The 26,541-nt window shown below is 36.6% G+C and overlaps 1 protein-coding gene across 2 annotated transcripts in view; it reads right to left on the bottom strand.

The window, feature by feature from the left end:
* The window catches only part of ITPRID1 (ITPR interacting domain containing 1), a 116,498-nt gene that overhangs the window by 40,013 nt on the left and 49,944 nt on the right, over positions 1-26,541 (bottom strand). For both annotated transcript variants that reach the window (XM_070468219.1, XM_070468216.1), the window contains exons 8-10: positions 26,180-26,382; positions 21,864-22,438; positions 16,856-16,913 (exon numbers count right to left, since the gene is read on the bottom strand). In XM_070468219.1, the coding sequence (XP_070324320.1) occupies positions 16,856-16,913; positions 21,864-22,438; positions 26,180-26,382 (836 nt within the window). The remainder of the gene's footprint in view (positions 1-16,855; positions 16,914-21,863; positions 22,439-26,179; positions 26,383-26,541) is intronic.

Genomic DNA, 26,541 nt, shown 5'->3' with positions numbered 1-26,541 from the left:
CTTTTCCAGTGAGTCAGCTCTTCGCATCAGGTGGCCAGAGTATTGGAGTTTCAGCTTCAACATCAGTCCTTCCAATGAACACCCAGGACTGATCTTTAGGATGGACCGGTTGGATCTCCTTGCAGTCCAAGGGACTCTCAAGAGTCTTCTCCAACACCACAGTTCAGAAGCATCAATTCTTTGGTGCTCAGCTTTCTTTATAGTCCAACTCTCAGTTGGGAAGGACCATACATGTCTATTTTAGTGTAATTTAAATTTTTATTTCTTAAACAACTACTGAGGTTGAAAATGGCTTCCTTTACATTATTTTGTCTAATAAAATTCCTACTGACAGCTTTAGGTTTTTAAAAAATTAATTAATTAATTACTTTTGGTGGCTGCTGGGTCTTTGCTGCTTTGCTTGGGCTTTCTCTAGTTGCGGCAAGCAGGGGCTTCTCTTCATTAGGGTGTGTGGGCTTCTCCCGGTAGTGGCTTCTCTTGTTGCAGAGCACAGGCTCTAGGCTCTGGGGCTTTAGTAGTTGCAGCACTTGGGCTCAGTACTTGTTGGGCATGGGCTTAGTTGCTCCATGGTATGTGGAATATTCCCACTCCAGGGCCTGATCCTGTGTCCCCTGATTGGCAGGCAGATTCTTGTTCACTGTGCCACCAAGGAAATCCCATCTTTGGTTTTTGTTAAATTTTCTCACATTGGGAACTATTTCAAACATGAGGGGTTAAAAAAATAACACACCAAATGTCTATTCCTTGTAACCAGCCATCAGCTCTATTAAAGTGTAACATTTTTCCATAGTTATTCATACTCTAGTCAGTCAGTTAGTTCAGTCGCTCAATCGTGCCTGACCCTTTGCGACCCCATGAACCGCAGCACGCCAGGCCTCCCTGTCAGTCACCAACTCCCAGAGTCCACCCAAATGTCCATCGAGTCGATGATGCTCTCCAACCATATCATCCTCTGTTGTCCCCTTCTCCTCCTGCCCTCAACCTTTCCCAGCATGAGGGTTTTTTCCAATGAGTCAGCTCTTTGCATCATGTGGCTTCACATATTGGAGCTTCAGCTTCAGCATCAGTCCTTCCAATGAACAGCCAGGACTGATCTCCTCTAGGATGGACTGGTTGGATCTCTTTGCAGTCCAAGGGACTCTTAAGAGTCTTCTCCAACACCACAGTTCAAAAGCATTAATTCTTCGGCACTCAGCTTTCTTTATAGTCCACCTTTCACATCCATACATGACTACTGGAAAAACCATAGCCTTGACTAGATGGACCTTTGTTGGCAAAGTAATGTCTCTGCTTTTTAATATGCTGTCTAGGTTGGTCATAACTTTCCTTCCAAGGAGTAAGTGTCTTTTAATTTCATTGCTGCAATCACCATCTTCAGTGATTTTGGAGCCCAGAAAAATAAAGTCAGACACTGTTCCACTGTTTCTCCATCTATTTGCCATGAAGTGATGGGACCGGATGCCATGATCTTAGTTTTCTGAATGTTGAACTTTAAGCCAACTTTTTCACTCACCTCTTTCATTTTCATCAAGATTTTTCTCTTAAAGGAAACACCACTGATAAAGTGGAAGCCCTGGATTTATCTTGTCCTGATTCCATTTCCTCAGTCCTTCTTTGCTTCCCAATTAACTAGGATCCTGAATTTGGTGTTTATATTTTTCCTCGCATATTTTTTATGCTTTAACTTTAAATGCACTAATACATAACAAATGTCATTAAGGTCACTATATTTTTTTATGTATTTATACAGCCAATTGTGATTTGTTTGCCTCCACCTTATATTTGTGATATTTTCCCATGTGGATAACTTAGCTTGTTTATTATCACTGCTGTGTATTATTGTACTATATGACTATATTACTTTTAACATTCTTGTTATAGATTTGATTGCCCTTACATTTTCAGTTTCTCATTATTCGTGTTGCCAAAAAAAATATATTCTTATACCTTCATTCTTCTGCATATATGTGAAGATCACTCTCAGGCATCTACTAAAAATGGAATGGATGAATCAGAGATTCTGTATCTTAAACTTTACTAGATTTTGCTAAACTGTTTGGAAAACTGCTTTGCAAAATGGTTGTACCAATTTATAATCTCACTGGTAGTATGTCCTCCCCTTTCTCTACAGACTTACCAACATTTGGTAGTATCAAAATCTAAAAATTTTGCCAATATTTTGGATCTAAAAACATATCTTACTTAAATTTATCTACTCCTGATTATAATGGGATAAGCATTTTTTCTTCTCTATTGGCCGAGTTTTCTGTAAATATGTATCTCTATGCTTTGTCCATTTTTGTTTAGTCATTTGCCTTTTTCTTATTGACTTTTAGACATTATTAAATCTGGAAATGAATATTTTGTTGTATATAAATTGCAAATAACTTCTACTTAATGACTGGTCTTTGAACTTTGGTTTTGCTATCTGTGGTGAACCAATATTAGTAATTATAAGGAAGCATTGTCAATATTTCTATTTATAGGGTGATACAGTGAATACTTTTTGAGTGTCCTGTTAAGAAATTGTTTCTTATTGTGAGGTCATAAATGTAACCCTCTGTATTTTCTTCTGTAAGTTTTTCTGTAAGTACCAAAGTTTTGTCTTTCACAGTTAGACCTTTGTTCTACTTGGGATTTATCTTTGTGTATGAGGCAAGCCAAGGCAAGTCAAGGGTTTAATTTTCTATCTTTTCCATATAAATGGCCAATTCATGTTCATCCTTTCCCCACTGATTTTGAAATGTTCTCTCTGACTTATTATTTCTATGTATGTAGGGGTCGGATCTGTTTCTGATCTGTTCTGTTGGTCATTCATTTTATTTTAGCAATGGCACATAGACAATTACAATTGTGAAAGTGAAAGTTGTTCAGTCGTGTCTGGCTCTTTATGACCTCATGGACTATGCAGTTCATGGAATTCTCCAGGCCAGAATATAGTCTTTCCCTTCTCCAAGGGATCTTCCCAACCCAGGGATCGAACCCAGATCCCTGCATCGTGGGTGGATTCTTTACCAGCTGAGCCACAAGGGAAGCCTAATACTGGAACGGGCAGCCTATCCCTTCTCCAGTGGACTTCCTGACCCAGGAATTGAACTGGGGTCTCCTGCGTTGCAGGCAGATTCTTTACCAACTGAGCTATCAGGGAAGCCCTATGTAGTAAATCTCTTGATTTCTAGTAGGGCAAATTCATCCTCCATGATCCTCATAATTATCTTAGCTTTTCTTGGCCCTTTACTGGTACATATGAACTTTAGGACAACTTTGCAAGTCCTACCTACAAAAGCCCTATCAGAAATTTTATTGAAGCTGTGTTGCATTTCTAGATTAATTGGTAAAGAGTTCATTTATGACATTGAATTTTCCCATTCATGAACATAACTGTTTTTATTTATGTCTTTCTTATGAAATATGGTAATAAATTATAATTTTAATAAATATTCTGAATCTTCATTTAGATATATTCCAAGGCACTTTTATAGGTTTATTGCTTTTGTCAAAATTATGAAAGAAATTCTTTTTTTTTCTTTAATGGTTTCCTTTGGTTATTGCTGATGCATGGAAATAATACTGATTTTTGCATTTTGCTCTAGAATTCAATAAGCTTGATAAATCTTATTATTCTACTAATATATCTATCTATTCCCTTGAGATTTCTATATAGGCAGTCATCTTGCCTGCAAGTGTGAAGAGTTTTTAAGTTTATACACTACTTATCTCATAGTGTTGTCATTCTGCTTTGACTTTTAGTTCAATGTTGAATAAAAGCAATATTAACAGATTTTGTTCCTGGTTTAGTGAAATTTCTTCTAAGATTTCTTTGTTAGGATTGATATTTGCTATCAAGATTTCACAGATAACCTTAGGTTAAGAAACTTCCCTTCCCTTGCAAAGGGTTTTTATTTCTTTGCTCTGATACTTAATAATTAATTACTTTTACATTTTATTATTTTCTTCCCTGCATATTTTGAGATTATTAATTTTTTTTGTAACTGTTAATAGAATATGCTCTAAGTGGCTTTACTGATGATGGTCCATCTTTAAATTTATGGCAAGATATTATTGTTGGATGTTTGATATATAATAATATTTACATAGCAAAAAATCACAATCTTTTTTCTTTATGATGAAAATATATTCCCAGCTTGTCATTTACCTTTACATTTTTTAAGGTTGTTTTTCACATATAGGTTTTCATTTTGGGCAGAAAAAAATTTTAATTTAATTGTTCTTATATTTTAAGTAAAATAAAAATTTTCTAATTAATTAATTTATTTAAAATTTTTATTGGCATATAGTTGCTTTACACTGTTATGTTTGTTTCTGCTGTACAGAAAAATGAATTAGGTATATGTATACATATATCCACCCTTTTTTAGATTTCCTTTCCATTTAGGCCACCACACATCAAGCAGAGTTTCCTGTGTTAAACAATAGGTTTTTATTAGTTATCTGTTTTATACAGAGTGGTGTATATATGGGCTTCCCCTGTGGAGAATGAAACGGCAACCCACTCCAGTATTCTTGCCTAGAGAATCCTGTGGATGGAGGAGCTTGGTGGGCGGTTGTTCATAGGGTCTCATGGAGTTGGACACGACTGAAGCGACTTTGCATGCATGCGTGCATGCATTGGAGAAGGAAATGGCAATCCACTCCAGTATTCTTCCCTGAAGAATCCCAGGGACAGAGGAGCCAGTTGGGCTGCCGTCTATGGGGTCGCACAGAGTCAGACACGACTAAAGTGACTTAGCAGCAGTGGCAGCCTGTGACTCAGTGGTAAAGAACCCTTTTGCAATGCAGGAGATGCAGGAGATGCAGGAGATGCAGGAGATGCAAGTTTGATTCCTGGGTCGGGAAAATCCCCTGAAGGAGGGCATGGCAACCTACTCCAATATTCTTGCCTGGAAAAATCCCGTGGACAGAGGGGCCTGACAGGCTGCAGTCCATGGGGTCGCAAAAAGTTGGACATGACAAGCAACTGAACACAGTGTACATATGTTAATCCCAATATTCCATTAAGCGAAGCTTTAAAAATCATCCTCTATTTCAAATTATATAAATATTCATCTATATTTATGTGTAACCCTTTTATTTTTTCAAAATTTATTTATTTATTTATTGGCTGTGTTATGGGGCATGTGGGATCTTAGTTCTCTAACCAGGGGTCAGAGTTGTGCCTCTTGTAATGGAAGCTCAGAGCCCTAACCACTGGACACCATGGAATTCCTTCTAGCCCTTTCACAATTTGCTTTTCTTTTTTTGCATTTAATTGTCTATCTTAAATTTCATCTATCTGAAATTTCTGTTGATAGAATGAAATATTTGATAAACATACATGTTTTTCATCAAGTTGTAACATTTATTTTTATAATTTATTATAGTAGTCAATGATAAGCTATATTAGTTTTTATTGCTGAAACACTACAGAAAACTTGGAAGAAAAGGGAGTTGTTCAAGGACTGGTATTCTTTTATATTTTATTGAACTTAAGTCATCATTATGTTATTAAAATATTTTGTATCTATATTCACAGGTGAAATTGATCAATTTTGTGAATTATTTTAGTCATATTTTGATATTAGATTTTTAAAACATCTGTAAAGAACTAGAAAGATTTATAAATGTTTACATTATCTGAACTGCTCTTTATATATAAAGAGCAATGGCTGCTCAGAAAATTGAGTCTGGTCACATAATTTTTTTTTTTTCTAGCATTGCTGTTAATGGCCATTCTCAGGTACTTTTTGATAAACATTATTTTTGTTTCTCTTTATATAGTGTTTATGTAGCTAGGTTATTTTGTTAATTTTATATATGAAAAGTGAAAGTGTTAATTGCTCTGTCATGTCCAGCTCTTTGCGTCCCCATGAAATATAGCCCACCAGGCTACCATGGAATTCTCCAGGCAAGAATACTAGAGTGGGTAGCCATTCCCTTCTCAGGGATCTTCCTGACCTAGGGATTGAACCCAGGTCTCCTGCATTGCAGGCAGATTCTTTACTGTCTGAGCCACCAGGGAAACCCAAATGTGTGTGTATGTATATATATATATATATATATATATATATATACATATATATATATTCATAAATATTGGTAAATAATACTAGTATAAAAGTTAATGATATAAATATATTTCTTCTAAAATATCATCCTTGTTAATTATCTCTGGTTTTAGTCTCACTAGTAGTACCTGTGTATCTTCATAATTTAGAAACAGGTTTGCATATTACACAGTTAATTTTTTATATCAGCGATCATGTGTCTTTCCTCTAATTTTACTTTATTTAATTTTGTTTGTATACATTATTCTCTTTTATTTTTTTGACCACGTTGCTTTTTTCTTTTCCCCCTACAAAAACTAAAACTAGTGCTTGGATTTCACTTATCAAATCATTTGTTTTTTGCTTCTCACATTATTCATTTCTACCTGTCCATTAATCTCTAATTATATTTACCTGATTGTTTCTATGATTATATCTAGAGACAAATGCTTACTTTTATTTTTTTCTCGTTTGATTGTGAAAGCAATTAGTACTATGAATTAGCCTCAGATCAGTGCTTCTGTTCCAATTCTCCAATTTTATATGAAATGTTCTTCATTATTATTCAAATGATCTGAATTTATAGTTTTAACTTTTCATTTTCTGTACTGTTCTTTGAGATGGAGGACTCAGACCCCAAGTCTTGGATCTGGAATTTTGTTTGTTTGGAGGAGAAAAGTGTTACTTATACTTTTATTATTGAATAAAACATTACTGCATTTACATCTATGGTAGTGGTCTATACATCATTTGTGAGTATGTGTGTATATATGATATCAATGAAATAATCTTGGCATACGATTTGTTAGATGCTGGTGGTGGTTCGGTCCCTAGATGGTGTCCGACTCCTGAGACTCCATGGACTGTAGCCTGCCAGGCTCCTCTGTTCATGGGATTCTCCAGGCAAGAATGCTGGAGTGGGTTGCCATTTTCTTCTCCAGGGGATCTTCCCAACCCAGGAATCAAACCCAGGTCTCCTGCATTTCAGGAAGAGTCTTTACCAACTGAGCTACAAGAGAAGCCCCCATAGATATCTAACAAATATATAACTATTTGTTAGATACCTTAATAAATAGTCTAAGAACATTGGAAAAGAATATTTAATTAAATATTTTTCTATTAAGTGCTTATTATAAATTATGTTAATATCTTTTTCATCATATTTTATTCCATGCTTGACCTTAAAAGATGAGAATATTAAAATCTCTCAATTTGAGTGGAAATGTTGGTCAGTCCAAAACTGCAGTTATGTTGGAGGAGTAAGTTTAGAGATCTAAGGTACAGCCTGATGACTATCATCAATAATACTATATTGAATATTAGAAATTTGCTAAGAGAGATTTCAGGTTCATTCAGTACCCCCCCCACAAAGTTATTTATGTGAAGAGATGATATATTAATTACCTTGACTATAGGAATTATTTCACACGTACAAATGCATCAAATTATCATGCTGTACACCTTAATATATATAATTTTTGTTAAAACAAAATCTCCCATTTTTATTGTGTCAATTTCCTATAGTGTTGCACAGTTCTTTTGCTAAGTAGTGTTATGAAAATAGCATATGCACATGGTAACATAATAGAAGATGCCAATTAATTTAAAGCATGTTAGTTTTCCTTCTGGTAAGGTACTGCCATTAGCAGTCCCTCACACATTCCTCCAGGAGCATCCCGCACAAGCTCTGCTCCCTCAATAGAAATAGACATTGTCCTAATACAAAGAAGTATTTATATAGACTCTTCTGCACATATCTTCCCCCCTCCTTTAGCAACTGTATATCTCAGAGACCTCTCCGTATCAACACATAAACACATGCCTCATTAAATAAAACACTATCTGAATAGATTTTAACAAAGGATGTATAATAGTTATTTAATGCAAACGTATTTTCAGCATTTAGGCTGCCTCTAGTTGTTTGTTCTCATGAACAGTTTTATAGTAAAACTCCTTGTGTGTACATTTGAGTCTATTGGTAGGTCAAGCTTCAGAACTATACTATAATAGTCACCTGAAAGTTACATACATTTAAAACTGTGCAACATGAACAGATTATACTCTAAATAATGACACTTTAACTTTCAACCATCATTGAGTGTTTGCTTTAAATTTTTACTATCATTAGGCATTGATAAATCTTTGCTGTTATTTAGTTGCTAAGTCATATCCAACTCTTTTGCAACTCCATGCACTGTAGCGCGTCAGGTTCCTCTGTCTATGGGATTCTCTAGGCAAGAATACTGGGGTAGAATGCCGTTTCCTTCTCCAGGGGATCTTCCTGGAACAGGGGTCTTACTCACATCTCCTGCATTGGCAGGCAGATTCTTTACAAATGAGCTACCCGGGAAACCCAGCAAGTCTTTAAGTATTAATATATGCTAATATGATAGGTGAAACACATGTTATCATTATTGATTAAATTTGTATTTATTTACTTACAGGAGACATTGATAATGTTTTACCATTTTTATGGAGCTTGTATATTTCTGCCTTGAATGTCCTATTTATTTCCTTCCCTTATTAACCTATGATTTTATTGTTGTTCTAACTGATTTATAGGGGTTTTTCACAAATTCATAAAATCAGTCTTTATATATTATATGTTAATTATTTGATATGTAATGATTCATTACTGTTAAATCTTAAGTGAGGTTTATAATTTTGGTTAATTTTTAAAATCCTCTTTTTAATTCTTTCTTACCTTGATGTATACTTTATTAGATTTTAATATTATAAACCTTGATAGTATTTGTCTTTATTTCTCTTTTATCCTATTTTCAACCTTTCCCAGTAGTTTTTTGTAATCAAAATAGAATTTAAGCTAATCATTATTGTAGATTTTATTTTTAGCCCAAGTTACTTTGTAATTTTTTTCTTTCCAAAAATTTAACAATAATTAACTTGGTACGCTTAGTTGGTTTTAACTTGAGTTTATTTTTTCCGTACTCTATGTGAATTATTATAGAGTATATTATTCTGAGTAACATCTTAATCAGTTAGAACATTGTCCTAGCAGGGAAGCCGTCCTTTGAAAATGACTTTATGTTGCCCCTGCATATAGAAAAACATACGAATGGGCATAAAAAATAGGTTCACATTTTTCAGCTTCTAAATTAAATGTATATTAGTTTATTATCATCTATCATTTAGCGTGCTAATGTCACAGAAATTTTTTACTTTGTAAGTAATGTGTATTTTTCTGTCTGAGAATTTGTGGATAACCCCTTTCTCTAGCTTATCTTTGTACTTCACACATTTCACTGTGATATTTAGGTGTTCTCATTTCATTTGTGTACTTGGTTTATTTAAAGTATGACTTGCACATTGGCTTCCCTGTTAGCTCAACTAATAAAGAATGCACCTTCAATGCAGGAGACCCCAGTTCGATTCCTGGGTTGGGAAGATCCCTTGGAGAAGGGATAGGCTACCCACTCCAGTATTCTTGGGCTTCCCTGGTGGCTCAGAGTTCACCTGCAGTGTGGGAGACCTGCGTTTGATCCCTGTGTTGGGAAGATCTCCTGGAGGAAGGGATAGCAACTCACTCCAGTATTCTTGCCTGGGGAATCCCCACGAACCAGAGGAAACTAGCGAGCTGCAATCCATGGGGTCACAGAGTCAGACACGACTGAGCAATTAAGCACACAGACATGACTCACACATTAAAAACATCAGATAGTACCAAAAACCATATAATGAAATTCCCCAAAGGTTAATTGCTTTTAACACTTTCTATGTGTGATTCTTCTTGTTACAGTTTATTCCTAAATAATATACTTCATCTCTATTTTTGACTCATTTTCAATAACATATTATTGAATGCTTAACATATTCCAATTCCCTCACATGAATTAACTCATTTGATCTTCACGATACCTCTGTAAATTATATTGCTGTTATTTTGCTTTTAAGGAAATTGAAGCATGGAGTTTGACTGACTTGCTTTAGGTTAGCCATTTTAAGCAGGGAAATGGGTAGAATTTGAATCCAAGTCCTTCTGATTCCACTATAAACAATACGGCTTAGCTAATTTACACTGCTACTCCACGCCGTATGTAAGTATCTATCCGCCTATCACCTGTCTAAATTTTCCTTGCTCAGTCTGTCAGCTTTATTCAGTATCTTGCCAGATTTCTACTTAAGGTAGAGACATTAGTGCACTTAATGTTTTCTATTTGCTTCCCCAGATGTAGTATCTTTTCTTGTCCACCCTACTCTGTGTGGCCCACATGGACTGAATCAATGAGCTTCCTTGATGCCTGGTATCATCTTGAGTTGGCCCCGGAGATGGAAGAACGGCAAGGGAAGGAGTCTGGAATGTTTCTTTTTCCTCCTGCCTTCCTCCTGGGTCACCCATGGTTTGGTTGCCTCCCTCTACAAAAAGCCACAGCTTTCTATGTAACTCTTTGTCCCAGGTTTTAGTCACTACTCCTTCCCCTGCCCTTGCAGTCCTGAGAGTGACAATTTCTCCCTAAAATTTCTAAACCTAGAATTTGGCACCATTCATTGCTGGTTTTAAGCTTGCTCGTATGTTTATAGAAACCACTTCTCGGTCACCTAGGTTAGGTACCATCTGTTTTCTTTTTGGAGGAAAGTCCGTATTCTTTCCTTCACGTTGTCTTCAGACTTTTCATTGATCACTTCCCAACAGATATAATCCTACCTTCAAAATGTTCAGTTTGATATTTCCAACTTGTTATGTGCCAGAATTAAGCCTCATGTTTGCCTATTTGTTGATTCTCAAAGCCGAAAACCGATCCACAGCATTTATACTGTTGTGGCTGTGTAAACATGATTCACTGCAGAGTCTGTAGTTTGGCCAGGTGGCATTTACTTTTCTCTACGCCCATTGCCACCAAGTGGTATTAGATACCATTCATTTTAAGACTTCTATTATTTATATATGACTCAAAAAGAAAAAGAGCCATCTGACAATTAAATTATGACCTGCCATCAATTGTAAAATATATCTTGATTTCAATGAAAAATTGTTCATCTTAAAATTGAGAAAATATTCTGGTCAACTCTCCTCTTGCCTTCTTGACTGGTTCCTGAGCAGCTTTCAGCCTCAAGTCACAATCCATTTTACAGCCTGTGTTATTATTCTCATGCACCAACCATGTGTCTTCCAACCTCAGAGGAGTCATTTCAAAGTTGTATGGTACAGTATTTAAGAGTACAGACTCTGGGACTAGCTGACCTGAATTTGAAACCTGGAACTCCTTTTTACTATGGGGCTATGGAAAGATACTTAACATCTCTGTCTTACAGTTTCTTCATCTAATATTTAGAAGTAGTAATAATGCCCAACTCAGTGGTTATTTTGAGAATTAAAAGATGTAATGCATGTGAAATACCCAGGACGGCCCCGGTCACACTGTGACTGTTTTCCTTAAATTTAATGAAATTGCTCTGTGAGTGGTCTCCTTCAGGGGTCTCTTGCTCTTGATACTCAGAGTAGCATCTCTCGTTCTCCTCCAGATGATGGAAGGGCACACAGCTGGGCCTTACTGTTCCCCAGTGAAGTATCTTCAGCAGTCTTTTCTCTCTCTCTGTGACTTGGCCCCTCTTAAAATACACGATGGGTTCATGAGCTGTGTAACTGGGTCCTACAATTTCCTTAGACAGTTGAATATACAAATTTGTCATATACTGACTTTGTATCTGATATCTATCTTTTTTAGAACCTCAGTCAAAACTAAGACGGGAGGAGTCCAATTCTAACCACCTGTTACGTCTATATAATATACTCCTTGGATCTGTCTTCCTTGACATTTTGTTTATTATATCCATTCCATTTTTCCACTTGATTCTTAAATAATTTCCCACACATGTCTCCTACTTTTTATTCAGCTATTTTTCTCTAGTATTCAATCTGTCACCTACTGTCTTCATTGTATTTTTTGAATTATATTTTAATTTTTCTATTAGCATTTTGCTTTATATTTTTTAATGGTTACTTTATAACCTCAAATTTACAGTGTACTTAAATTTAACATTGTACCATTTCACATAAGATGTAAAAACCCTGAGCTGTATTGATCCATTTATTAGCCTCTCCATCCTCCAAGCTAAAATTGTCATAGGTATTATGTTGGTGTTTGGTATAAACATCACAGTTCACTGTCTATCATTAGTCTGAAGAGCTTCCTTTAGCATTGTTTACTGTACAGGTATGCTGATAATGTTAGTTTTCTTTTTCTAAAATTTCTTTTATCTTTATTTTCCTTCCTGAAGGACATTTTTGCTATGTACAGAATCTGGTTGACAGTTACTGCCTGTTGGTCTCCATCATTTCTAATGAAAAGTTTTCAGTCACTCAAATTTTATTCCCTTATATACACCATATAATTTTTATGTCCCTGTTTGAATATTTTCTCATTATAATTTTGACACTAAGTATAGTTTTCTGGGTACTTTTCATACTTGGGAATTGCTGAGCTTCTTGAATCTGTAAATGTGAATCTTTGAGTGAATTTGGGAAATTTTCCGTAATTACTTCTTCAGATTTTATTCCGGCCCAGTTCTCTCCATTCTCTCCTTCTCTGACTGCAATTTCATGTATGTTTGAACTTTTGATGTTGTCCTACAGGCTCCTAAGACTCAGATAATTTTTTTTCATGTAATTTTTAATGTCTTTTTTTCTCTCGTTCTTCAGTTTATTGGATACTTTCTATTGGTATGAAGTTCTCAAGTCTTTATTTTCTCATTTAAAATAAAGCTCATCAGCTGTTAAGCCCATCCACTAAGCTTTGTATTTCAGAAATTATAGATTTCACTTATAGGATTTCCATTTCATTTTTAATATAATTTCTATTTTGCTTTTTAGATTTTCTCTTGGTTCATTAATTGTGAGCATATTTTTTCTTTGCATCCTTCAGCATGATTAGAATAAGCTCTTTAAGATACTTTTTCTGCTGATTCCAACATCTTGGTTTTCTCACAGTTTGTCTCCGTTAATTGCCTATTTCTTTAGTGTAAGTTATATTTTCTTATTTTTTTCTTATATTTTCCAGTAATTTTTTATTGTACCCAGGTATTGTAAATGATATGATGTTTTAGCAGTCAGGAAAACTGGCTAGAATCAAAGTCCAATTGGAAATGTCATTTCACTCTTTTAGCTTTAGCTGAGATTCTTAAAGTCTTCCTCACGCATCTTTAGTTTGACTGGATGGAGGAGCCTGGTAGGCTACAGTCCATGGGGTCACTAGGAGTCGGACACGACTGAGCGACTTCACTTTCTCTTTTCACTTTCCTGCAATGGAGAGGGAAATGGCAACCCACTCCAGTGTTCTTGCCTGGAGAATCCCAGGGCAAGCCTGGTGGGCTGCCGTCTATGGGGTCGCACAGAGTCGGACCCAACTGAAGTGACTTAGCGGCAGCAGCAGCAGCGATGTGAGTAGATTTCTTACTCAGACTCTGAAGATTGTCCTCTAGACTCTCTCTTTCCTGGGATTTCTCCCCTCACTTTCCAGCTTTTGTTATTGCCCTCAACTCTGTCTTCTGATTTTTCTAGCTAGTATGACTGATAATTTATATAAAAATTTTTAGAGTGGTGTAAATTAGCTTTTGCTTTAGGCTAAATGAGTTAAAAAAAACAAAAACCAAAAACCAAAACAGGAAATTCACTCAGTGGCATTCTTTTATCCCAAGTGTTGAAGTCTTCTGCACAGTCTGCCTGCTTTTGGTCACTCTTCAGTGACTTTAGGTTGTTGTGGTGAGCATTCAGTTATCTGTGGGAGGGTTGGCCATTGGGGGTGACTTAGTCATGATCAAAAACAGAATCAGACACTGTGTATTTTACCTGAAAGGAATGGTTACTTACAAGAGGCTGTTCTCTTACATAGAAGCAGTGTCTTCATACATCTCACTGAGGATAGTCATTTCTGAGAAATTCTTCTTTGTAGTCATTCTTTCATTTGTGGGCATTTCTTGAAATAGCCTGTAATTGTGAACTACTAGATATTGTGGTAATTTTTCTGTGTTTGCTGATATTAAAAAGTGACAGGAAAGGTATACTTTGCCTAATGTGAAAGTTAACTTAGATTCTTTTGAAAATTATGACCATAACAAGTACACTTAACTCTTTAAAACCTAGGTGAACTCTTGATATAGATTCGTCTGCAACTTCACTCACAATATATCTCAAACAAACTCTTCAAGGATTCTAGAATATGAATGATTGATTTTGTTCTCAATTTTATAATCACACTGTTATTTGTTTCCTTCTTATATTTATATTCTTTGTCATTCCAGTGATAATTTTTCAGTGATAAAGGGAGGATGGTGCGTTTGTGGCCTTGGGTCCTAACCTTTCATAAGAAGAAATTTTGCTCACTTATTTAGGGAAATGCTTAAATACACTTTTTCTGCTAATGTTCAGAGCATTGTACATGAATAGATAAAGTATAAAATGTCTTTAAACTAAGTGCTAAAGGTATTTGAAGAGTTCATTACATTCCTTCATCTATTTGTGTGTATCTGTGTGGCTTAAAACTACAATTTATTGTTGCTTCCCTGTTGGCCCAGACAGTAAAGAACCTGCCTGCAATGCGGGAGCCCCAGGTTCAGTCCCTGGGTCAGGAAGATCCCCTGGAGAAGGAAATGGCAACCCACTCCAGTATTCTTGCCTGGAGAATTCCGTGGACAGAGGAGTCTGATGAGCTACCATCCAAGGGGTCACAAAGAGCCGGTCACAACTGAGGGACAAACATTTTCACTTTCACATCTGTGGCTTAAAACTACAATTTATTATTTATTACTTTCACAGTTCCATGGACTGATTCAGCTCAGCTATGCATTTGTTGTTTGGATTGTCTCAGGCAGCTGCAGTCAGATAGAATCTGGGCTGGAGTCATTTGAAAGTCTGATTGGACTGGGCAACAAGGATGGTGTATTCACAAGGATACTCATTCAAAGTGGTCACACACGTGGCATACCCAGTGTTGCACTTTTCACACAATATGAGGACCAGGTTCTCAGAAGAATTGTTCCAAGAGCAGGTATCTCAAGAGCCAGGAGGCAGTCAGATGGGTTAAAGGATATGCTTGGAAGAGGCACAGCATCACTTCCACATCCTATTGGTCAAACAATCCATGTGCCTTCATCTTTTGTGTAAAGTCATCTTTTGAACTTTGGTTCAATATTCATTATTTCATATGTGCAAATATATATATATATATATATATATATATATAACATGTGCATATACAATTTATGTACATATAATCCATTCATATATATATATATATATATATATATCTCAAAGTAATAGTTTCCCCTTTCCCCATTAATCAACTTAGTTTTACTTATTTCGTCTCAGTCCTATTTTTCTTGGGTTAACAACACTGATTTTGAAAGTAATAAAATCACATTTGCTTTACTAGAATTCATATTTTCTCCATTAGGTTAACCTTCAACCATCTTAATTTGTCTCTGAATCTGAGATTAAATATATATTAGCACTTTTGCCTAACTTTCCGAATCATTTTTCGGAATGACTGAGGTGACTTACATGATATCAGCGGACCTCTTAATTGAATGTCAAGGAAGGCAGTTCTTATCAGCAAGAGGACCTCCAGCTTCACTGAGAATCATTCAATTAGATGGAAAACAGATGCTTATTTCTGTCTTATAAACCTCAATGTAGGTTAGGTGGTAATTACTTCGAAGAGCAGGATAACAATTTATGTAATCAGCAGGACCCTATAATTACTAATGCATAATTTCTAAACAGCATTTAGCAAAATGAGGCCCATACATACACTTTGTAATGAAAAAGATGTGTTTGACACCACACTGAATTAAATTTAAAATTTGCATATTTTCTTCCAGGAAACGCACGAGCTTCATCTGCTTTATTTTGCTTCACTAAACCCTGTCTACTTTTAGCTCTGCTATAGGATCATGGAAATGCTGAATCATAGTGATGGCTGAATGGCAGCATAAGACCCAGCAGTAGAGAGACTTCCTACTCTGTTGTTTGGGATGACATAACATCAGTCCAAGAGATGACTTGGAAGGTTACATCTAGGCAACTTGTTTGCATTGAGTTTAATATGATGGCCATAGAATCACTTAATTTAGATTATAAGTGCCAGCAGAGAACTTACAAATTATCTGCACTTCTGTCTTTGCCACAGATGGAAAAACTAAGGTCCACTAAATTGGTATGTCTTGTGCAACAGCAAGCAACTGTCAGTAGGAATAAGAACGTATTCACTCAGTCTCAGTTCTGTGTGAAATCCATTCCATTAGCCTATTCAGGTCATATAGTGTTTTTGTTTGACAGAACACAAACTATATCAGCACCAGAAATATCGAACATTTCCATAGTAATTATTGTGAAATTTACATGTACATATGCATTGCTGCTGCTGCTGCTAAGTCGCTTCAGTCGTGTCTGACTCTGTGCGACCCCACAGACGGCAGCCCACCAGGCTCCCCCATCCCTGGGATTCTCCAGGCAAGAACACTGGAGTGGGTTGCCATTTCCTTCTCCAATGCATGAAAGTGAAAAGCGAAAGTGAAGTTGCTCAGTCGTGTCCTACTCTTAGTGACCCCATGGACTGCAGCCCACCAGGCTCCTCTGCCCATGGGATTTTCCAGGCAAGAGTACTGGAGTGGGTTGCCATTGCCTTCTCCATATTCATTGCTAGTAGGTGTTTAATAGTACCAGGTACAAGTAGTAGTAATAGTAGGTATCGCATCTCCTAAACATAATTTAAGCTCTACATATTAAGAAAGTTGAGTACTAGTTCATTACATTTTCTTTCTGAAAGATGAAATTGTACACCTTGATGAAGTCTTACCTGCAGTTCCTGAAGTCATGTCGAGAGGACTGCTGGTCTCTTCTTCAAAGCTCTGGACCTGAGATACCAAAATGTATCAACCTTATTAGAAATGCTTTCATAATAAATTCACTTAATCTATTTAATCAATATATCATGAATATCGACTGGCTCCTACTAAGAGGATTAAACATGATCTCTGACTTCAAAAAGCTAACAGTCTGCTGCAGGCAAGTGGCATGTACAAGGCACTCATGCCAAAAATTTGAAGAACTAAAGGACATAAGATGAGGGAAAGGAGGGTCTCCCAGGTGGTCCAGCGGTTAAGACTCTGCACTTCCACTGCAGGAGGTGTGGGTTCCATCCCTGGCCAGGAAAATGAGATCCCTCATGCTTGGCCAAATGTTAAAAAAGAAGTAAATAATTGAAATTAGGATAAATGTTCAAATCAGTTTGGGAATCACTTGCATGTTTACAATGTTTTCGCATTGATAGCTACAGAATACATTACTCCATTCAATCAGGCCTCTTATGTCAATAAAATTTTAAAGCCTTATTCAAAAGAAAAAAAAAGGGAAAGGGAAAGATTATGTCTGGGTGGGAGGAATAGAGACCCTGCCTGGAGATGTGACATTTGAGCTAAACTTTTATAATATTATTACTATTAACCTAGGAAGCTTTTTTTTTTTTTTTGGCTCATAAAGAGCATTAACTATATTTGGAGAAAGCAAGTTATTTCCCATATTTAATTTTAGCTTTCTAAGGGATTTATTTACAACTTGGTAAATTTGTGGAGAGCAATTTAGGAAATTCATAATTCAGTTGCTATGTAAATCTTAGAAAGCTAAAAGAAAATCTGATTTCCAAATTAACAGGGTTGAATTTATTTTAAAAATTCTTTTTAGAAATTAATGAATACTACTCTTTAATGAGAATAAATCATTGTTAAAACTAAATAATAGCTACTTCTTTAAAAACAATAACAGCTCAATACTGAAACTTGATAAATATAAAAAGTCAAAGAAGGTAAAAAAGGTTTAGTGTCAATATCTTGGAGTGTATCTTTGCAGGCTTTCTTTTACTACATTTATTCTGGATAGAGTAATTTACTCAAATTTTTTCATTCAAAACTTGGAAGGGTATTTTCCCCTCATATCATAAAATTTCTTTGAAAATACCATCTTTAATGAGTACACAATAGGCTATATTTTGAAGGTACATTGATTTACTTAATGTTTCTCTTAATGATGGAATATTTTCTGAATTTTGAAAACAGAAATGCGGCTGAGATGAGTATCCTTGTACTTAAATCTAATCTATCTGCTAATGCAGAGACATAAAAGCCATGGGTTCAATCCCTAGGTCTGGAAGATCTCTTGGAGAAGGAAGTAGCAACCAACTCCAGTATTCTTGCCTGGAAAATTCCATGAACAGAGGAGACTGGTGGGGGACAGTCCATGGGGGTCGCAAAACAGTTCTACATGACTTAGCAACTAAAATCTATTTCTACATTTCGTATTATTTATATGGTATTGATTTATGAATATTGAGGGCTAAATCAAATGATATGAACCTTTTAAACATTGTGGTACACCTGGCCAAAAATTACCTTTAACCCACAAATAAACAGAGGACATGAGGAAATGGCTCAGCAATGTAAGAAGAAATATTTATTCCCTCTGTTTTAATCTTTCATATCTTTTTTTCAGAGAAGTTACTTTACACTTGTAACTGAGTAGACATACTTCTTACCACTATTTTTGTTGGTTTTGTAACTCAAACCAGTGTGTACCACGTACATTTTTCAGTATAAGAAAATATTTTTACTGTGAGCATTACCCTGGAGAAAAATCCACTTAGTGCAATGTAAAGTATCTATTCATCTATTAAATAAAAGAACCAAAAAAAGTCCCAATAATTTAAAGTGGAAACCAGGTATATTCCTGGGTCATTCCACCAGGGCCAAACTTACTAATAGTAAAACAAAGAAATGATGATTACTTTGGAAACATTTCCCATCTAAATAAGATGCTGACTGGCATTATTTAATAATATGGGTAACATTCTCATACATTAGTTCCAGAGAGAAGGATCCTTGTATATAAGTAAGAGGGAAGGTTAAGGATGTTATATTGCAGATACAAAGAAGCACCCTAAGAGAGTCTACAATTACAGAAGTTTCATAAGTATTGAATTCTTTTCATATATTTGGGAATCAAAAAAGAAAGGAACAGACTTAGTTTAGGTTAAATTAAACACAAAAATATGTTGATTTTTGCATTAAAATCATCTATGTACAACTTTGTTGGAATCATAATTTTGAGAAGTGAGCCAAATATTGCCATATTCAGTCTCTAGTAGTACTTTAATGAAAACATCAAAGATTGATCTGGAGGCAATTTGGCTAATCAGAGTTGAAATTCTGAGAGGTAGATATTTAAGTACATTGGCTCATGTTTTAAATGCCATGAAAATCTGCCAATTTTGCACACATTTTTCATAATTAGATTTTTAAATTTGCCATTAAAAATGACTATTAAATCTGGCATTAGCTCCTGTTTAAGCTACAATCTACCCAAGCTTCATTTAATCATATATTGGTATTGAGTAAAACAAATATTTTTTCCCCAGCCTGTGAGATGAAGATGTAGTATTTTAAATATATTTTTAAAGAAAACAAAATTCAAATGAGAGTTTTTAAATATCAATTTGAAGGCTCTCTCTGCTTTACATATACCTACATCCTTTTACACAAATCTGGGTAAATATTAAAGAAACATCAAAAACAAAGTTGGCTTCAAAGTTCAAGAGGATATTCTGTCTTTATACAGAAGCCACTCATAGACTAAATAAATATTATCAAGTACTTCTAATATTAATTTTACTCATCTACAAATGTTTACGAAGTTCCCGCTATGTACCAAAAAATATGTGAGCTTTTTTTTTAATTTAGGCTTTTTTTAGTGTCTTAATGTGTTCTTCCTTCCTATGCCTATATATACTCATAACTGTATCTATATATATATCTTTTCCTTGAATAATTGTCATAATTGTCATAAATGAATATTTGAAAGTATGTCATGCAGGGACCAACATTCTTTTCTTAGTTCTTTACGTTGACTACGATGGTATTCATTTCTGCCTGTACTCTCACATTAGATAACATACAATGAATTTTGGCTTTTTCAAAGTCAACCTTGTCTGAAGCAGAAGAAACTTAGGAAGGAGACAGTAGAGTCTAATGGGACTTGTCAAGAGGCTGGAGTTTGGTGAAATTTCCTGTTTAGATCCTACAAAATAGGCAACAGACTGACTAACAACTTGCAGACTGTCTTGATTTTCTTTACAGTAATTTAACTATTAGCTTTGTACTTAAATAAGTTTTGCAAGATGGAATAAAACAATACACTCTTTTTTGAGCCATCTCCATTTATACTCAAATTAAGGCATTTGACCAAAGCTTTGTTTTTCTTTCTGTTTATAATTTGTACTCATTTTTATGCTACGTGTTTTTTTTTGTTTTTTTAAGTTTTTTTGATGCGGGCCATTTTTAAAGTCTTTATTGAATTTGTTACCATATTACCATATTATGTTTTGGTTTTGTGGCCATGAGGCATATGGGATCTTAGTTCCCCAACCAGTGATCAAACCCATATTTCCTACATTGGAAGGTGATGTCTTAACCACTCAACCACCAGGGAAGTCTCTCTGCTACTGTTTTTAAATGAAATTAATATTTTAAGGCTCTTAAAATAATTTTGACATAAGACGTATACATGCAAAAATATAAATAGATCCTCGGATCATTAACAGTTATAAACCAAGGCAATTTTTATCTCTTTGTGGGATGGGGAGACCTACCAATAGGCATATTCATTCACCTAACTCAGTCTTCTTTTAAAGTTATCATCAGTTTTCAACATCCTACAGTTTTGTTGATTGTCTCTGCCCCATGGCTGGTTCAAACTTGTTGCTTTGGTGATAGAGCTATCTCCACCCCTACCATGTTATTGGTTTCGGTGTCCCTGCCTGGCACTGTGGCTTCCCTGAGGGCAGAGTCTGTGCCCCAGACCATCATGTGTTATGGGCTCGCATGTAGAGTGTCTCATACTTGGAGGGCTTGAAGAAAACTGGCCTGACCTTAGGACTGGCATATAAATATTCTACCCCACTTCCAAACAATTTACATGGAAACGTGGGGAAGATTTTCTCTTCTCTACTTTCTTTGTAATTATTAAAGATCAGAGAAGTGAGTGAAAATGTTTATCTATTTGTAAAAAGACTTAGAAGTATATTTGGATAGGCCATCTAAATGATGAAAATTAGCATGTGTGAATGAATATGGGATGAAGAGGCAAAGAGTATGTGTGAAATGGGAGTCAAGCTATGTCAGTGTCATTAAATCCCAAAGCAAGCAAACAAAATACTATTAAACCCAAGTCCCTACTTGTTTCGTCCAAGGCTCTGCAGTAGGCATTGCAGAGGAAGTATTTTTAAGACATATTCTCTTGAGAATAAAACCTGGTCCTGAAGGAGCTTTTAGTCCAACAGGGGAGATGTCATCAACACCACCCCCCCACCCCCCTACACACACACAGAATATTTACTGTGACAAGCTCTCCCTGCCAAGGCTACGAGAATACAGAGGAGGATTGGTGGGCAAGCTTCGCCAAGTGGGAAGTAGTTGAACTGACCTTCAAAGAAGGTGAAACATGGAAAGCTAGAGAGCAGATAAAAGCATACTGAGACACATAATAAGACACTGAGGAAAAGTAAAGTCAAAAATAACCTGTGAATTCAGTTTTGAGCAAGAAAAGGAAAACAAATGGGAGATAGCAAAGGCTGGTTTCATGCTAGTTGAGTTCTGACTGAAGCAACAAAAATGACCTTAAACGTCTTAGACCAAATAGAAGTTTGGAGTGACAGCATGTACTGCTGAGGGGCTGAAAGATGAAAGGGTTACGCGAGGGCTGGAAGGCGAAAGATGCCATGGTGAGAGTTATTTCACTTAGACGTTGAGCACACTGACCTCTTCCATTTCGAAGGAGTCTGGTGCTTTGCCTGAAAGACGGGACAAGCTCTTGAGTTTATTAGTCTGCATTGAATTCTCCTTTCGAGTTCTGTCCTTGACTGACCCCTCAGCCACACAGGAAGGAGGAGCCTGCTTGCTCAGCATGGATGACTGAAGCCACTGTTTGCTCAGAAGAGCCTGGGGAGGATGATGAGGTGTCAAGCTGTCACAGGCTTGAGGAGACCAATGCTCTGCTGAAGGAGACAAATGACTTTGGGCACATTTCTTTGTCACAGCTGGTACCTGTGCTCCACACTCCCTTGTGTCTGTAGAGGTGATAGAAAGTTTGTCTGTTGTCTTCAGTGACTCTGATGCTCCCAGGTTATAATCCTTTCCAATGTTCTGCTTTGAACCTTTTCTAAAAAGTTCACCTATTCTTCTTCTATGTTCTTTGGCTTCACTCACTGAGGTTCTTTGCACACCTTTTCCTTCATCTTCCTCTTCAGCTTTGTTCTGCAGGATGTTAATATTGTTCAGCAAAGATGAGAAAGCGCTGGCCACGTGATCCAGTATTTCTAGCTGTCGGAAACGACCTGAATAATTCAAAGAACACACAATTTTTAGTTTCAATGAAACTGCATTAATGTAATAAAAACTAAAGAGATTGAACACATATGATTTTCAAGATGGGAAGGAGTTTACATTCCTGAAACTCAAGTTTTCCCTTAGTATTTATCACTGGTTACTGTGGACAAGATTCCCCTATATAACAAAGTATCACTGTGTTATAGTTATATTTAGTTGAATATACATAACTATATACATTCAAATAATTCCTATGTGTTAAACTATAAAAACTACAGACAAGGATGAATCTTGAGATTAAACTCATGTGTTTAAGTAAATGGCAAAGCGTGAACTCAGTTCCTTTATATGAAGTAAGCTTAAAGATTCTTCCACAGCTTGAGATAGTCACTATTATCATCATTACCTCCATCATCTCCAGCTACATCTGGGGTCCCCAACTTCTGGGGTCTAATGTCTGATGATTTGAGGTGGAGCTAATGTATTAATAATAGAAATAAAGTGCACAATAAATATAATGTGCTTGAATCATCCTGAAACCATCCCCCTCCCCTGCCTTAGTATGTGGAAAAACTGTCTTCCACAAAACTGGTTCCTGGTGTCAAAAAGATTGGGGACTACTGAATTCTACACCCTTCACCTGAGAGTGTGGAAGTGTCATGACATATGGAGTCAGAAGGCCTGGATCCAAATTCCAGATCAACCAATCACTGGAAGTATGACCACAAAGTGAATAAATTAATAGATTCATGGTGCTTAGCCCTGTGCCTGGCACATAGTAAATGGCCAGTTTCTTATCTAGAGAATGAAGTAACAGTACCAGTCATATGTATCTCTCACATCGGTTGTGAAAAGCACAATGCTAAATAGATATCAGCTAAAATTACAAATGTGCTCAGCTCAGAAAGGGAATATATTGTCTTTAATCTTCTAACAGAAGATAGTTGTTAATGTGAAAATCCATTTACCTTTCCAAGCAAGCCATCTCCTCAATTAATAAGTCTTTCTGGATGATCTGTCCTCCTTAATCCAGGCAATATGCAAGAACTGGCTTAATCAGTATGAGAGAGATCTAATGCAACAAGGGCTATTTTGGGGCTATTTAGAAAAAATTGTAAAATATATTTTTGTATCTCCAGATAATAAAACCACAGCAATGGAAATGGAACACTTTGTTTTTATTACAGAAACTTTTCTCAACCCCAGTGGTACATGCATGGTTGCATAGCTCAGCAGTGGTCAAAGGCCCCTTTGGTGTAGAAACTGTTCTCTGTTCTGTTTGCACCATCATAGCAATGGTACAGCCTTCTCCACAAGCAAATCATTGTGCCTATTTGTGTCCTTCACCTGAAAATGGAAGATACTGACTATTCATCCTTCTAGTCCAATGTGATGGGCTTCTTATGGAGGACGATGATATTCTGTTGAGACCTAGAGAAACTCTTGAGTTCCAGATGTTTTCAGAAACATTCTGATTACACTTCCAACTTAAATTTAGTTGTAAGCTTAAGAACATGATTTAATCATCATTCCACTTTTATGATTGTGTTAGCATCCATTCGGTAGAAGATTTTAATACTTAGACAAAGCCTATCAATTTTAATTGGTTCAGGTAATTCAGAGAACATAACAGCGTGAAGTGTCGGATGAGGATTTTTGTTTGTTTTGCTTTGGGGCACACCGAACAATGAACCCGTTCTCATCCCTTCAAGTTTGAACTTTTTGTACTGACCTTGGATGAGACATACTTTTCCATTCTGTCTTTGGGACAACCAACTAATTTTATTATTGCTTATTTTGCATTTGACCTTCTCAGCTTTCTTGAGTTGAAAGTGTACTTGTAAGTGTTGAGTGAGAATAGTTACTATGCACTGTTAGCACAGGGCTAAGTGGTGGAAATAGAGGGGGCCAGCAGTTACAGGATCAGGGGCCGACTTCTCGTTTCCCTGTAGTCTAGGTGTCAATTTCATCTGTGCAATGTTTACTTCACAGTCCTCAAATATCAGTAAGTGTTGCTATTCTCCCCAAATAAAGAATAGATCAAGAATTTTGCATCTCTGTGCAGCTTGGAGGAGGAGACAACAAAGACTGATATTAATTTCTTCTAAAGGTAAAGAACCATTATACTGCAACATCTGCAGTTTTGCCTACTCTTTTTAAAAAATGTTATTATTGAGATTTCTGACACCCATTTCACCCATATGAAAATAGAGGAAACAGAAACTGAGATGAAATATCTAAGCAAAACCTCTGTTCCAGATATCTATTTGAGAGAAACACTTCATTTCCCTTGGCTTCCCTTTCAGTGAATTTATTCAGAAGAGTTTATTTCATTAATAGAATTTTGGCATGCTCCCAGTCCAGAATTCTGCAAGCTATTCCATGGAGGAGATGTTCTTCAAGGCTCCTCTAAGAGAGGTTCTGTACTGAAATGATTTTGAAAACACTGCACTGCACTCCCTCCAGGAAACTGAGAGTGCCCCTCAGCATGTTAAACAAATCCTGCAGTAATTAAACTTGTTTAACTGCAAGCCATCTTTCTCCCAAATTGTTTGAGCACAGTACACATACCCCAAGAATAACCTCAGTCGTGTCCTAGACAGTTTTTTTTTCCAACTGACCACCAGTTGGAAAAAAAATTCTAGCATGCATGATAACTATAAGATCTAAGTGTGCATTAGTCACTCAGTCATGTCCTACTCTTTGAGATTCCATGGACTGTAGCCCTCCAGGCTCCTCTGTCCATGGAATTCTCCAGGCAAGAATACTGGAGTGGGTAGCCATCCCCTTTTCCAGGGGATCTTCTCAGCAACGGGATTGAACCCGGGTCTCCTGAATTGCAGGCAGATTCTTTACCATCTGAGTCACCAGGGAAGTCTAGTTAGTCCACAAATCTGAAGATATGACATATTTATAACTACCAATCACAGCTCATGGTGGAATAAGAGTGGTCTAAGCCTCATAGAAGAGAAAATTAAGATTTCACTTACTGGCCAAATTCTGGTTTCTCTGACCTCTGGGTATGCAGCTACAGTATGTATTAGTGCTATTTACCAGTATAGTATTATCTTCGGTGCACGTAGTAGGATTGCACATTGTCACCCTTTTGGAGTTAAGTGTGGCCACATGATTTACTTTGGACAATGAAATCTGAACACACTTGATATGTGTAAGTTCTGAGCAGGAGGCTTTATGGCCTAGTGTCTGGTGTACTGCAGTCCATAGGGTGGCAAAGTGTTGGATGCAACTTACCAACTGGACAACAACAAATGGTTCTCTATTTCCACCTTTTCCCTATTATTGCCAGCCAGTATGTTCCAGACAGTGGAGTCAAGTCCATAGATAAGGAAAACATCATGGAACAGATCCCTCTTCCTCCTCATGGACTATAGCCAGCCAGGCACGTCTGTCCATGGGATTCTCCAGGCAAGAATTCTGGAGTGGGTAGCCATTTCCTTCTCCAGGGGATCTTCCTGACCCAGGGACTGAAACTGAGGCTCCCACATTGCAGGCAGATTCTTTACCATCTGAGCCATCAGGGAAGCCTATCCTCCCCCTCATGTATATACCAATCCACACTGAACATGGAGAGTGATCAGACATAAGCCTGTTTCTGTCTCAGAAGTCCCTGAGCTCTGAGGGTTGATTGATACTGCACAGACCTCCTGGCCCATCCCTCCCAGTACTGTGGTTCATCTGAATTCTCATAGCCACTGCTGAGATTCTGATGCCAAGTGGCCCTCACTTACTGTACAAGTTAGGGTTCTCAGTGTCCATTCGCTGCTTTTGAGCTTCAAGAAAAACAGGGATGTTGATTCCTCTGGCTGCTGAGCCATAACCCAGGAATCTGGCTGGGATTCGAGTGCAGATGTCTGGCTCATCAGCACCAAACCCCAGATCCAAGAGAATCTCCACTGGATCTTTTTCCCAAAATTCCAGCCATTCCGGAATGCTGCAGTGGAAATATGAATATCTTTATCCAGTAACAGTTCATTTAACCAAAAGTCATTTTTTTCCTAGTCACTTCACCCACTCAATCTTCCAGATATTAAGTAAAGGAGGAGTTTGAATAGACAAAAACAGATGGTGTATTTACTAGAGTTCATATATA

The sequence above is a fragment of the Odocoileus virginianus genome, chromosome 1 (assembly GCF_023699985.2).
Source record: "Odocoileus virginianus isolate 20LAN1187 ecotype Illinois chromosome 1, Ovbor_1.2, whole genome shotgun sequence".
Lineage (NCBI taxonomy): Eukaryota > Metazoa > Chordata > Mammalia > Artiodactyla > Cervidae > Odocoileus > Odocoileus virginianus.
Note: the sequence above shows the minus strand (reverse complement) of the source record. Positions and strands in the feature narration are given on the sequence as shown.